The following is a 15,094-nucleotide window of genomic DNA, read 5'->3' as shown; positions in this document are numbered from 1 at the left end:
GCGAGATACATGGACAATAAATACTCTCCAATCATAGCAAAAAAGTAAGAATTTTTAAAATAGAAAATGGGATTACCAAACTCAATTTCTAACGCTGTTCCTATTCTTAAATAAGAAGCAAGTTAACTATAATTTGTCTATATTTAGTTTAATGTTGAAGAATTTTAAAATTTGTTTTGTTTCAGAGCACCTTTAGTTTCTTCTTTCCGCCTTTATGCCCAGCGCCCCCCTACCGCCCCTTTGGCTCTCAGCGCCCCCCAAAATCTCGAAAACGCCCCCTAGGGGGCGATATCGCCCCCGTTGAAGACCACTGGTGTACTTGAAGATAAGTAAGAGGACAGAATCTGTTTATGACAATGGAATGAAATATATTCAGATTAAGTGGAACCTGTTTTGATTTGCTTGTCACAATGTTTATTACGTACAATAATCCACCTTTTTTTTAATCAGCCTGTGGGCTACTTGTGAAATTTCTACCTCTGGCAAATATAAGTGTTAACCTGAATAGCGCAAATTCTGAGGTTTCCTTTAAAAAAAAAAAAATAATAATATAACGTTTTTAAAGTGCTAGATCAATAAGTCTAAAGTAAGTCTAATAAAATACTTTTAAAAGGCTAGTAGTTAATTCCTTATTATTGTAGCCAACCTTTCTTACTAACTTTTTGGAACAATTCAAGAATATAGTCTATGAGAAACCAAGGTGGATGAAGCTGAGTTACTTCATGAAGAAATCCCATAGTGGCGATTCGGAGAAATATGCCAACAGTAATGCACCTGATAATTAGTGGGAAGCGTGGTCGAGAGGCCAAGTGCGCTTGAACTTGGCTTGGCTACCTAGAAGAGGGCTCGAGGTTCGACACTCGAGTTGTGTTTACTGAGCGAGCCTAAAGGCAGCACGGAAAACCAACTCCTAGATACCCCTCCCCCTCCCCACTGGTCCACAAATGAGATTGGACCAAAAAGCGCTCTGAGCATGCAATAAGCATGAAAGTAGCGCTATATAAAAGCTATAATAATAATAATGAAACAGAATCATACGATCTGGTGTAGAGTCGCTGCTTTGCGATATGTCAATAGTTCAACCGAGATCACATTCTACCTCGTAAGCAAGACACAGACACTGATAATGTTTCCCCCAAAGTACAACAATCGACGTCGGAGAGGTTGTCCTACTGAAGACCTCTATCTAAACGATGAGCTTCTCCGGAAGGTCATCACCAGACATGCATTGCTGATTGATGTCTTTGTTTGCTGATAAAAATTAGCGATTGTATTCGTTTAAAATGTAAAACCATGGGATGCTTACAAATGTTACGCATGCCTAAGTCATTTTACTATTTTAATAGGAGAGCATTTCTAATGCAGATGTTGAATAAAGTGTATACCTTTATTTGGACTCCCCCCCCCCCCACCCCCACACAATAAATTACACGTTGAGACCTTGCGATCTATGGGGCAGATGATGTTAAGCTCATCTGTTTCTTTGGCCAACTGTTAAATGGCAGGGTGTCATGTGACCAACACAAAGACCAACCGCCTTTACTTTCCCCAAATAATTCAAGTACCCATTAGGGTTAGGTGGATTCAGGAGTGCCCTAAGTATACTGAAATTCAAAAGCCTGGTCTTCACTAATATTCGAAATCAGGACACCAGGTTCGGAAGCTAAGCGTATATTTCTGGCTTCTGGATGTTATTGCTGCTAGGCTTTTGTTTCTTTAGCAATGTAAAGCTTGTTTTAAAAAAGGTATATTCATGTAAAGATAAACAAAAAGAATTGAAATAGACTACACCGTATTAATACCCATATTGAACAACTGGTTGGCTGCCTGGTTGGGCGATATGGGCTTACGAAAGTTATAACGAGTACCCTGAGCTCGAGGCTTGACCGATGCCTACCATTTGAGGATGACGGTCGCTGATTCAGAAACCCCATTGACAGCGAAAAACATACTGGGAATTACTCCCTTAGAGCACATGAGAGGAAGCGAGCAGTGAGTTTTAAGGTCGCCTTGTTCCCGTACAAGGACAGCCTTTGTGTCGGCCATGAACCAGGTATCTCTCTATCTAATCCTTTCGTGCAGAGCTCTGCATTCGTAAAGAATGTGGTCTATTGTTTCGTCGTCCTCCATGCAATGGCGACACCGTGTGTCGTTATTCTCCTTCCACCGTCCGAGGTAAGCACCAATTGGACAGTGTCCGACCCGGAACTGGGCCAGGACCGCCTGTTCCGCACGATTCAATTGCCACCATGCATCTCTTTTGTCTGGTCTACTCATTGCCCGGTAAAGCTCACGTCCCTTGTCCGAAGAATCAAAGCCATCGTGCCAAAGTGCCAACTAGCGTTTGTCGGCTAGGGCTCGCACACTTTGGCAAGAGTACGGTTCATCATGTTCGAGTGCTGATGCGGTTTTCGCGAGGTGGTCAGCCAATGCGTGGCTGGCCACCCCACAATGGGCGGGCACCCATTACAAAGTAACGTTCATGCTGAATCGTAAGAGACGCCCTCCGACCGTTATGACGTCCCATACCATTTGTAGTACCAGATTGCTAGTAAACAACTTAACCGATGTAGGCGTGTAATAATAGTTAAAATTAGCGTAATAAACTTCTTTTGTGTACAAAATTTAATGTATTTTTTAATTATTATCAGCTTAAGATGAAATGATATTTCAACAAATCCAACACACTATGCCAACACGTCGATACACTCTCGCTTCATTGGGTCGTCTCCCGTTCTTAACTTAGATTATGGCAGAGACGCTTATCTTGCATCATTCTACAAGACTAACAATTAATGCGCCCTTTCTTCAACATCACCTTGGAAACGCACACACACACACACACACACATTCCATTACACTCTGCCAGCTGGCAGGAGTTTGGAACTACGATGTAATAATCTTCATTTTTTGAAGGCACATTCGAAACAAATACATCCAAGCAACGCATGCTTGAACAACGACCATTTTTTTCCCTCCTCCTTGGGTCACGTGGACATATCACGTGGACTTTTTAAGTTCGGCAAAGTCATCCAATACACCCCCTCCTTCTTCTTATTTAGACTGGATCTTGTGACATTCAGATTACCTTTAGACAATTTACCACCCTTCCCTGTAGCTAGTTATATAGTTCAAATATTGCAAAGCACACAAACCATGTATTTTTTTTCTCGGTCTCACAACTCAGTCTGTCTGTCTAATTTGTATATATACACATTTGCATACCTGATTTTTTTGTGTATCTATTTACCTATGTATAAGAGTCGCTTACCTAATAAACCTGGTTCGAATCCTGACAAAGACTGGGATATTTTTTTTAATTTGAGGTTTCTTTTTGGCGTCTCCCAAGTCCATCCAGCTCTAATGGGTACCTGACATTAGCAAGGGAAAATTGAAATGCGGTTGGTCGTGGTGTTGGCCACATGAAACCCTTGCCAACCTAAGGCCAAAGAAACAGAAACAGATGCAACATAGATCACAATTTCTAAAATGGGAACTTCACTTTTTTTATGTATACGTATATATATATTTCATCAGTCTGCTTTCTATTAAGGTATATTTCATCAGTCTGCTTTCTATTAAGGTATATTTCATCAGTCTGCTTTCTATTAAGGTATATTTCATCAGTCTGCTTTCTATTAAGGTATATTTCATCAGTCTGCTTTCTATTAAGGTATATTTCATCAGTCTGCTTTCTATTAAGGTATATTTCATCAGTCTGCTTTCTATTAAGGTATATTTCATCAGTCTGCTTTCTATTAAGGTATATTTCATCAGTCTGCTTTCTATTAAGGTATATTTCATCAGTCTGCTTTCTATTAAGGTATATTTCATCAGTCTGCTTTCTATTAAGGTATATTTCATCAGTCTGCTTTCTATTAAGGTATATTTCATCAGTCTGCTTTCTATTAAGGTATATTTCATCAGTCTGCTTTCTATTAAGGTATATTTCATCAGTCTGCTTTCTATTAAGGTATATTTCATCAGTCTGCTTTCTATTAAGGTATATTTCATCAGTCTGCTTTCTATTAAGGTATATTTCATCAGTCTGCTTTCTATTAAGGTATATTTCATCAGTCTGCTTTCTATTAAGGTATATTTCATCAGTCTGCTTTCTATTAAGGTATATTTCATCAGTCTGCTTACTATTAAGGTATATTTATCAGTCTGCTTAGTATTAAGATATATTTATCAGTCTGCTTACTATTAAGGTATATTTATCAGTCTGCTATCTATTAAGGTATATTTATCAGTCTGCTTACTATTAAGGTATATTTATCAATCTGCTTACTATTAAGGTATATTTATCAGTCTGCTTTCTATTAAGATATATTTATCAGTCTGCTTACTATTAATGTATATTTATCAGTCTGTTTACTATTAAGGTATATTTATCAGTCTGCTTACTATTAAGGTATATTTATCAGTCTGCTTACTATTAAGGTATATTTATCAGTCTGCTTACTATTAAGGTATATTTATCAGTCTGCTTACTATTAAGGTATATTTATCAGTCTGCTTACTATTAAGGTATATTTATCAGTCTGCTTACTATTAAGGTATATTTATCAGTCTGAATGTATAGACATTTTTTTATCAATACACGTACATATATATATGTATATTACATGTTCTTGTGTGTTCCAGTTTGTCCTGAACGGAGTAGAGTTTCGAACCAGGCACAACGACTACCAACTGAGAATGCCCAGCCCCAAATCCTCCGCGTATCACGTGATGAGTGAGATCCCCTTCCCTCCCGTACCGCGTCAGGTGTTGGATAAGCCCAGTGTACAAGAGCAGGTAGGTCATGGAATAGTGACTTATTGAAATAGTAGGCTAATGGTTGGATATGAACTCAGAACACTACATCTAGAAGGTGAGAGAACTACGTTAGTAAGTAAAAAGAAAGGCGTAATTCAAACTTTTTTGTCAACACAGTGGTCTGTTTAATGTTTTCAACACCTTCATCAATCCTTTAGTCTATTTTATTTATTTGATGTGTTCCCACCGATTTCTCTGACTGTCTTTTCTTCTGCCTGGTACTGTTCCATGCAGGAAGGTCCTTGATATAACTATATTGGCTTAAGCATTGTCTAATTGTGGTTTGAAGGGCATCGTTGAGGCCAATGGCCCTTTTAATCCTGTTTCCAATTTTCGCGTCTTTTTTTTTTGTTCTTGTACACTGCTTTGATTATTTAGTTGGTATGCATTTAGTTGCAATGGAAGTTTGTGGGAGGCCAAATCGTCTGACAAACACACCTTCATTATTACTGCTTTTGAAATACAACACGTGCGTTAGTTCTTTATCATAAACTGAATTAGAACAATGTTTCGCTCTAAGTATCTTCAATCAGGGCCGGTCTTAGGCCACTGTAACCTATGCGGCCGCAGTGGGCCCCGCGCTTTCATAGGCCCCGCGCTAATTCTAGGTGTGATTATTAAATTGCAAAATATACACGAAAATTCCTGGAAATCTCCTGAATTTATTAAAATCGTCTGAAAACTCATAAAAATCTCCTGAAAAATAGTCTAAATTGTCATTTGTGGGTGTCATTCATTGCGATAAAAGAAAAAAAGGCATTGTCAGCTTTCATATAATAAAATGTAATAATAGGGCGAATTTTCACATTAATTGGAAGTTCCAATACTTTATTTACTTTCATAGTCACTGGCATATAAACATGCCATAGGTTGCAAGGTTCGTAAAGTAAAGTTCATTTGATCGCAATTTTGAGCCAATAAAGAATGAATTAAATTCAAAGTCAATTTTTTCAAATACAAAATCCTTATTTTCACTTATTATCCTTATTCCCACCCAGACTAGGCCCCGCGCAATCAGTTTTGCATAGGGCCCCGCAATTGTTAGGAACGGCCCTGTCTTCAATCGTTCATTATATTTCTATATTGATCTTGTAGAGATAAAAACTTGAACTGAGGAATCTAAGGCGACATAAAGAAACGAATCTATTCCGATATAACTATGAATTTAAAAATACTAAATGTATTTTGATTATTAATGTACTTGAACAACTAATTACTATCTAATTACGTGAGGCGATACATCACTTGAGTACCACATCCTGGTTACCTAATTGAATAGCCTCGAGGCCTCCATGTGTGCATCCAAAGTTGTTTCACTTCATGACATCTAAATATAGAGTAGTGTCCTTGTTTCGTGTCTCAGTCTTTCCCGGTGAGAATTTTTGAAATGTGATAACGATTGTTGACTCTCCTTTACCCCCCCCCTCTCTCTCTCTCTCTCACACACACACACACACACACAATTACTTGGCCTCTCTACCTGTCACTTTCAGGCTCTCAAACTGTCTTTTATTTTACACTCTTTTTCTCTCTCTTTTTTTCTCTCTTTCTTTCTCTGTCTTTCTCTCTCTCTCTCTCTCTTTTACCTCCTCACCTTCTTGCGCTATTTTCTGTCTTTCTCGTTCTCTCTCTCTCCTTCTCTTATTTTCTCGCTCTGTCAAGCATTCATTTGGGCACATGTACTCTCTATTTTTCTCTCTCAATCTATCCACTTACACACTTTCCTGTTGTCTCTCTTTCTCTGTCAATCTATCCACATACACACTTTCCTGTTGTCTCTCTCTCTCTCTACCTTAAACTTTCTCTTACTTTCTCTCGTTAACATAATTTATTTCTCTCTACCCTATAAATTTTCACTCTTTCTCTCTTTAACTCATACTTTTTCTCCCTTTCTTTCTCAAACTTTCTCTTATTTTTTGTCTTTTCCTTTCCATATTCCGTAAAAAAAAGTTTGTCGTAGAGGTGCTATGACAGTTTGTCGTAGAGGTGCTGTGACATTTTGACGTAAAGGTGCTGTGACAGTTTGTCGTAGAGGTGCTGTGACATTTTGACGTAAAGGTGCTGTGACAATTTGTCGTAGGGGTGCTGTGACATTTTGACGTAAAGGTGCTGTGACAATTTGTCGTAGGGGTGCTGTGACATTTTGTCGTAAAGGTGCTGTGACATTTTGTCGTAGGGGTGCTGTGACATTTTGTCGTAGAGGTGCTGTGACAATTTGTCGTAGAGGTGCTGTGACATTTTGACGTAGAGGTGCTGTGACAATTTGTCGTAGAGGTGCTGTGACATTTTGACGTAGAGGTGCTGTGACATTTTGACGTAGAGGTGCTGTGACAATTTGTCGTAGAGGTGCTGTGACATTTTGTCGTAGGGATACTGTGACATTTTGTCGTAGGGGTAATGTGAAAATTAGTCGTAGGGTTGCTGTGATAGTTTGTCGTAGGGGTCTTAGCATGTAATGGGTTGCCTGAATTAGTTAGGAAAATGAAAAACTTAGTACAATTAATTTTTTTACTTAACTTATGACAGTAAACATCTTTATTTAACATAAAATACATTGATTAACACTGTCAGGTCCTTTAGACTTGGCTCAATGGGTAATTAGAACATACAAGAATTAACATTTTTAATATACGAATATATACTTAATGAACCTCTAAAGCTACAACTATCCTAGAGGCGCTTGGGTCCCGGGTTCGAATCCTAGTCAAAACTGGGATTTTTCATTTCGGGATCTTTGGGCACCTCTGAGTCCACCCAGCTCGAATGGGTACCAGACATTAGTTGGTAAAATGTAAAGGCATACATGGTCACATGACACCCTCGTTAATCGTAGGCCACAGAAACAGATGACCTTTACATCATCTGCCCTATAGACCACAAGAACTACTTTTAACCTGGAACTAACAAGTTTAATGACTATTTAAGTTAAAATACTACATGACAGCACACAAACACCTGTCCGCTTCTACTCCCAGCAGTAAGTGTCCAACCTTTCCGGACAGGAAACAAAGACCCCACTAACTAACACACACACACACTCAAGAAAAACTAAAACATTAAATTCACATTACTAAAGACTGTTCCCATTCATAAACAAAGGGATGTAACTCTTTCCTACCAAAGTTACAACAAATAAACAATACATTCAACCGCTTCATATTGTTACGTATTTCTGAATCTTCTGGCTAAATGTACTAGCAGGCACACAAATAAAAACACTGCAAAGAACTTGACGACTCAACTTTCAGCTTCATATAACTATATTGACTATTAACTCTAACAACTCGTCACTGTAACATGTAGCGTAGAAGACTGTACAATATCTGTCAGTTTACAGTTAGCTATACTTCGTTGCGATTCATCTCTTCACTTCGTTGCAATTTCATCTCTTCACTTCGTTGCGATTCATCTCTTCACTTCGTTGTATCGAGCCGTATTCCACAGAACAGACCAACGACACACTTCCCAGTGTCGCTCCAGGTCTCCCAAAGCTGAACAAGGTCGTACTCAAGTCTACCGAATCAGAGCCGTACACGTCTTACATCGACTGTATCGACTGTAACGGCTCAAGTCCACTGTAGTTCGCTGTATAGACTTTAACGACAGTAGTCCACTCCAGTTAACTCTACCCTAGTTAACTTGCATCGAGTCGTACACATCTCTCTTCTACTGTCTCGCACAGTAGACAACAGTACCGACGACTCACTCACGACTGACTTTCACATTAACTCTCTGGTTTATATAAAGTCCCTAATCGCTCCTCCACAAGTTGCACAAACACTGCTAGTATCTTCTGGAATAACACGTGAGGAAACGTCACATCCTGTCTTTGTTTGCACATGTAGATTCCAGAGAACACTCGCTGCTGTGTCATCTAGCCGGGGTCATACGTTGACCTCTACCTATCACTGTTCATTTGTAACTATACATACCGGTAACAAATATAGTATTAAATGTAGGACGTAATTATCTTCTCTTTTTAAAGAAACATTTCTAATTTCTCAAATTAAATATCCCATTCCTTTTTCTGCATATAATTATACTGCCTTGATAAATGATTTTATTAAATTAATTACGTTAGACTATTTTCTTAAATTGTTATCTTCCTCTATTGACTAGATCGTAGAGATGAGAGAGTGGTTCAAAGCTTGGAGGGACCAGAACTCTTCGGTTAGAGATTACAGGCCCTACTTCAAGCCACTTCTGTGTTACCTGGAAGGGGCCTGGACCACAAACACTAAAGAGTTAGAGGAACCTTTCTTTAGTGACCGCCACTCACTGGACGCTACCAGTTGGTTTGACCTGCAGGTTAGTTAATTGCTTCCGCTTTATGTAAGCTATGTCTTAAAAGACTAATGATATTACAGTGTTCTCATCAAGAGCACTATAGAAATGTATTTGTTTTGATTATTTATTTTGTTTTGATTATTAAAAATGTGTGTATCCATGTTCCCACATAGCACTGAAAAATTCTTAAAGAAATGTTAAGTTCTGTACTGTATGGCATTCGTTATTGTAAACGTAGTTCTGTGCTATTATTTGAAATTCCGTGCTTCTTTCACCGTGTGAGAAAGGGGAATGAAAATGAGATCTTTAAAAATATTTCATAACTTTAAGTCTTATTATTGTTTAGTATAGCTTTGTATCTCGAACCTTTTTGTTCGTAATACTATAATTTTCTTATAATATGAATTGTCTCGCGGGGTATGCTAATTTTGTTAAAATTTCTTTGAAATATCACTAGATTTCAAGGCTTATTCACAGTTTAGCCAAGATTGTAATTTTACTGTTCAGTTATGTCCCTTTAAAGTTTTCTTTATCAAATTGAAGTTAAAAATTTTTAAGTACATTAAGTAAAAGTAAAAGACGCTATTAGTTGTATAGAGAATGTCAGTCCCGTTTAGATCTCGTAAACTAGAAAAGATATTGAAAATTGGACATCACAATATTTTAGACCATTCAAAGTTCTGATGCAACGGCTACTTTTTTTTTTCTGAAAGCGAAAAATCTAATTTTTAAAATCAGTTATGCAAGTATTTTTTAAAGAGAAAAAGCTAATTAGTATGCATTATAAGTAAAACCTAATTTAAAACGAAAAGTAATCTTATAAAGTTTATTTTCCTGAAACCTTTTTTTATGGATCCACAAATGTTTAAATTTTTTTGTAGAGGATTCGAATAAGAGATTGAGCCTTTTCAAAAAATTAGAATAATTATAAGACATCAGTTAGGCCAGGGGTCGGCAACCCTTCGAGTCGAAGGAGCCAAAAATTACAATTAACAAAATTTCTAAGGTTTTCAAGAGCCACACAATTTTTTCGTGCCAACTATAAATAGTACTGGGATAATTAAAGTTCTTTGATAAATAAAAAAGAATCAATTTATTTCTGACAAAAAATATCGATTTATTTTAAATATGACTAGTGTTTTTCACAACAAATTAGATAATATATACATGTGATTATTAGATAATTACTTTTTATGTAGGCCTATGTAAACAGATTAAATGAATTAAACATTTACATACAACACAAACTTGTACTTCAAAAACAAAACTATTGAGCTAACAAATTCAATGGGAGCGATGACTTAGGTTTTAGAAAGTTCGGACACATTTTGCTCATAACTTGTTTTATTTTCAAACACGACTCTACATTTTTAAATTGTTAGTAGGCTTCTTACTTTAATTTTAATTATATTCAAGTAAGAGAATGCTTGCTCGCACGAATATGTCGATCCGAATATAGTTAGCACTCCAATAGTCAACCTTTTCACTTCACTGTAGCAATCTGGAAGACAATTCCATGTGTCGAATATAAGTGCCTCATCTCGCGGCATTTCTTTGAAAGCTGCATGTCCATTTTTTTTGTGTTACATACTTATCTAGACCCCCAACTCTTCCAATTTCCTTTTCAAAACCGTATTCTCCACTCCAGAAACTTTACTTTTATAAAAGTCCAGTATCAATTCCAAATGGCTCAATGTAGATTTCGTTACTATTAGTGTTGAGGGGATTTGCTATGAATGCTAGAATGGTTTTGAAATGCTTAAATCTCTCAGCGAATTCATCTGTAATTTTTTAAATAACCGTGCTAAAGTAATTCTTGTCAACAGTTGCACTGGTTTTATCGCGATATTGATTTAGAAAGTGAAAATGAAGTCATTTATCGCTCTGAATAAGTAAAGTAAAGTTTCCCATTCACAACTTGCGATCAGATGATGTAGATGATGTAAAGTTCATCTTTTTCTGTGGCCTGCACAACGACCAACCGCCTTTACTTTCCCCCAACTAATGGCAGGTACCTAATAGAGATGGGTGGATTAAGGAGCGCCAAAAAATATCCAGAGATTAAAAATCCCAGTCTTCACCAAGATTTTTATTCGGGACCCCGGTTCTGAAGCCAAGCTCTTTACTGCTCAGCCAGCGCTCTTATATCTTCTTCTAAAACATCGGCTGTGTTTTCCTTTTTTTTTTTTGTAGTTTTAGATTCATCTTATTAAGTTTTCCTGATATATCCATCATAAAATAACATTTTAGCAATCATTTGTCTTTCTCTAATTCAGGGTGATTAATACCTATAATACTAAGGAATGTATTTATTACATTCAAGCACAAAGCTAGAAGTTTCAACACCATACCCGTAGAAAGAAATCGCACTTAATGGGGAAGCAGAAGGTCGGAATATTGAGTCTCCATTTCGTCTAATTCTTTCAACTGACGATGGTAGAGTGCTTATTGACCAGCACTTCTTGCTGGAGTATGCAGTGAAACGTAAGAAATACATGGAGACTCGCAGATTCTCTTTTTATTTTTTTCCTGTCATACTTCTGGCTCCATCAGTTGAAATTGAAACGAGTTTATTTGAATCGATCTTATTGTCTTCAAGGCGTTTTTGCACGGCATAAGATTAGCCTTCTATAGTTTTTCACGAGAGCGCTAGCAATCCTTGGGAAGACATATACCTGACAGAAAGCTAACTTGTGCCGTGTCTTTTATGTCGGAAGACGTATCTATATCAAGTGATAAGGCAGAAGAAAGTTGAATTCTTCCACTTCCAAATATGTTACATTTGAAGACCTTGGGAGGGTTGCGGTGAAGAACAAGTACAAGCGGCTGAGAGAGAGAGAGAGAGAGTCGGTTCCTTATCTTAGTTAATTTGTTCAATTTTGTTTTCGATAAAATAAATAATATTTCAGTGTGGTACTAAAGAGCCGCAACTTAACATCCAAAGAGCCGCATGTGGCTCGCGATCCGCAGGTTGCCGACCCCTGCTTTAGCCGGATTTCCAACAGTCTTTCTTCCTGTCTAAACCCCCCCCCCCCCCCTCAAACCATGGTTCACAAATAAGATTGGACCATGGCGCTCTGAGCAAGCTACAAGCATGAAAGTAGCGCTATATAAAAGCTATAATTTATTTATTTAATTATTTCATTCAATGGAACTCACTTAAGCAACCATACCCTATATTTAATGGTACCCACAACTAATCAATGAAACCCGCCTAATCAAAATTAGTGGATTGGATTTTTTTTTTTTTCGCGTTTCTAGAAGCGGATTTCTTGGAAGTCCGCCAACAATGTATTCCACTTAGCGTAAAGTTTATCTACTCGGGGAGTGGTGGGATCTAAAAATAAATACGAGGCAGGCATTTCATACCTACTATACAATTTATTTTTCTTATTGTTATTTCAATTATTATTTTGATCATGAGTATAAATAGTATTGTAATTTTTTGTAAATGTCAAAATATTTTATTTATAATCTGCTGTCGTTTTGTTTTTTTTTTGTTTGTTTTGCCCGTTCTATATCTAGATTTTAATATTTTGTTTATAGTTTGTTTGTTTGTTGACTATGATTGCTATTTTTTGTTTGTTTTGCCCGTCTTTATCTAGATTTTAATATTTTGTTTATAGTTTGTTTGTTTGTTTGTTCACTATTGATTGCTATTTTTTGTTTGTTTGTTGTTGTTGTTTTTTGTATATCTTTATCTTTGTTTTTGTTCGCCTGTGATGTTTTTTGTTTGTTTTATTTTATGTTATTATCTGCACTCTCAGACAACATGCATATGTGCTAACACAGACGAAACAGCTCCGGACCTAATGTTTCCCTACACTAGGCCACAAACTTTTCACTAAACGTAGACAGTTTTTCTCCACAAGATACGGTCCATTCGCCACACTAAGACACGACACCTAAACTAACCAAATAAAGCAAGCACCACATCAACACGTTAGACGCATCCACCCCAAGCCCCTCCCAACATTAGTGCTAGGCCCACGGTTTGGGTGGGGGAGCTGGTGAGTTAAAGTTTAACGGTCTGGTGGGACCTGGGGATGAACCGTATGGGCTTTTAAGTGTTAGCCCCCGAGGGAGGCAGTGGAGACTTAATGATGATAGTCCAACAGCCCCAAATTAGTGCTAGGACCGCGGGAGGGTGTGGGGGAGCTCGGGAGTTAAAGAATGATGTCCTGCTGGGACGTGGGATAAAACTTAGGGGCTTTTATGCTAGCTCTGAGGGAGGCAGTGGAGAAACTCTAAGGGGATCTAGTTTTAGCTATCCTAGAGTCAGCCCAAACTCTAATGAGCAACTATTTAAAACGAAATAGACCATAGAAAATTATGATGCTACGAAATATCCGCTCTCTCTCTCACTCTCTTAATCTATCTTTCTCTTTTTTTCTCTCCCTCGTTTTTTTCTCTTGCTTTCTTTATTTTACTTTCTCTCTTTCTCTATGGCTTTTTCTGTCTCTTTCTCTCTTTCCTCACCCCTTCTCTTTTTCTTTCTCTCTCTCTTTCTTCTCGATTCTTTTTGTTCATCTCTATTTCTGTTCTCTATTTTTCTCTCGTCCTCAATCTCTCGTTTTAGTCTCTCTATTTCTTTGTCTCTTTTTCTCTCTTTCTTTCTCTTTTACTTTTTCTATATCACTATCTTTTTTTTTCTTTCCTCGTCAATCTTGTTTCTCTTTCTATTTTTCTCTATTTCTCTCTCTCTCTCATTATCAATCTCTTTTTCTGTCTCTTTCTGTCTCTGCGTTTCTATTGCTTTTCTTTTTCTTTTTTTCTTTTGTTCTCTCTCTCTTTCTTTATTTCTTTGTCATTCTCTCTCTTTCTTTATTTCTTTGTCATTCTCTCTCTTTCTTTATTTCTTTGTCATTCTCTCTCTTTCTTTATTTCTTTGTCATTCTCTCTCTTTCTTTATTTCTTTGTCATTCTCTCTCTTTCTTTATTTCTTTGTCATTCTCTCTCTTTCTTTATTTCTTTGTCATTCTCTCTCTTACTTTCTCTTTTTCTATGTCTCTCTTTCTTTCCCCTCTCTCTACCTCTCTTTTTATCTCTTTCTCTTTTTTTTCTTTCTCTTTCTCTCCTTCTCTTATTAAAAGAACAAAATCTCTACAACAGCTATTGATCATTATTGAGATTTATTTTCAGACATTTGTTCTGTTTATATTACAAATATTGTCCATATTTATCATTATCATTAATTGAAATGTGTAGTAGACACAATCCAGAATATAGCGAGGAGATATGTACAAATCTACTACCACCTTTATATACACATCTACTGTCACCTATAAGTCCATACTGAATAAGATTATGTTTACCAGTGGCGTAGCTCTGAATAGAAGAGCCTGGGGACTTGCCCTCTTCTGGGGCCCCTCTATTTTTGACATTAGAAATCATGGCATTAGATAAATCTACTTTATAGATATATAACTTAATAATATGTAACTCGGGTTACTTCCTGAGAGTAACCCCGCATGAACTGAGTTAATTAATATGTGTGGAGTATATGCAACAGGGTCATAACCAATTTAAAAACATGAATATCAAGATTAAAAAACTGTGCATTGCACAAAAATACGGAGGCGCACGTCGAATGTAACAAATACCCCCTGCACCCTGGCTACCCTTTGACCGCATCTCTGGCATCCAAGTAGTGCCAGACGAAGGCGAAGAGAAACGTGAATTGTCCGATGAGGAATAGGCTGAATGACCAGCCGAGACTAAATTTAAATTTTGGAAGGTAGAGCTGCATCAAACCGATTCCCTTACCAGCAACCACACTCAACCCTACAAATCCAACCACAGCTGAAACAAGACAAACATTTTTTTTTAAATATTTTTTTTAAATACAATACCTCTAATATTTAACTTAATTAACTTAATTAAGATTTTTGGATCATTCTAAGTTTTGAACCAGGACACTGTCAGCTGCTAAAACGTACACATTTTTTTTTTACTTGGCCAGTGAAGATGGCAAACCTGGGCGACT

General features: G+C 37.1%; 1 protein-coding gene across 1 annotated transcript in view; it reads left to right on the top strand.

Moving 5' to 3' along the window:
* Positions 1-15,094, top strand: part of LOC106060814 (uncharacterized) — a 32,541-nt gene that overhangs the window by 10,093 nt on the left and 7,354 nt on the right. The window contains exons 4-5 of the mRNA XM_056027462.1: positions 4,648-4,800; positions 8,941-9,129. Of these exons, the coding sequence (XP_055883437.1) occupies positions 4,648-4,800; positions 8,941-9,129 (342 nt within the window). The remainder of the gene's footprint in view (positions 1-4,647; positions 4,801-8,940; positions 9,130-15,094) is intronic.

This window comes from Biomphalaria glabrata, chromosome 4 (genome assembly GCF_947242115.1).
Source record: "Biomphalaria glabrata chromosome 4, xgBioGlab47.1, whole genome shotgun sequence".
Taxonomy (NCBI): domain Eukaryota; kingdom Metazoa; phylum Mollusca; class Gastropoda; family Planorbidae; genus Biomphalaria; species Biomphalaria glabrata.
The sequence above is the reverse complement of the archived record's forward strand: the minus strand, read 5'-3'. Positions and strand labels throughout refer to the sequence as shown.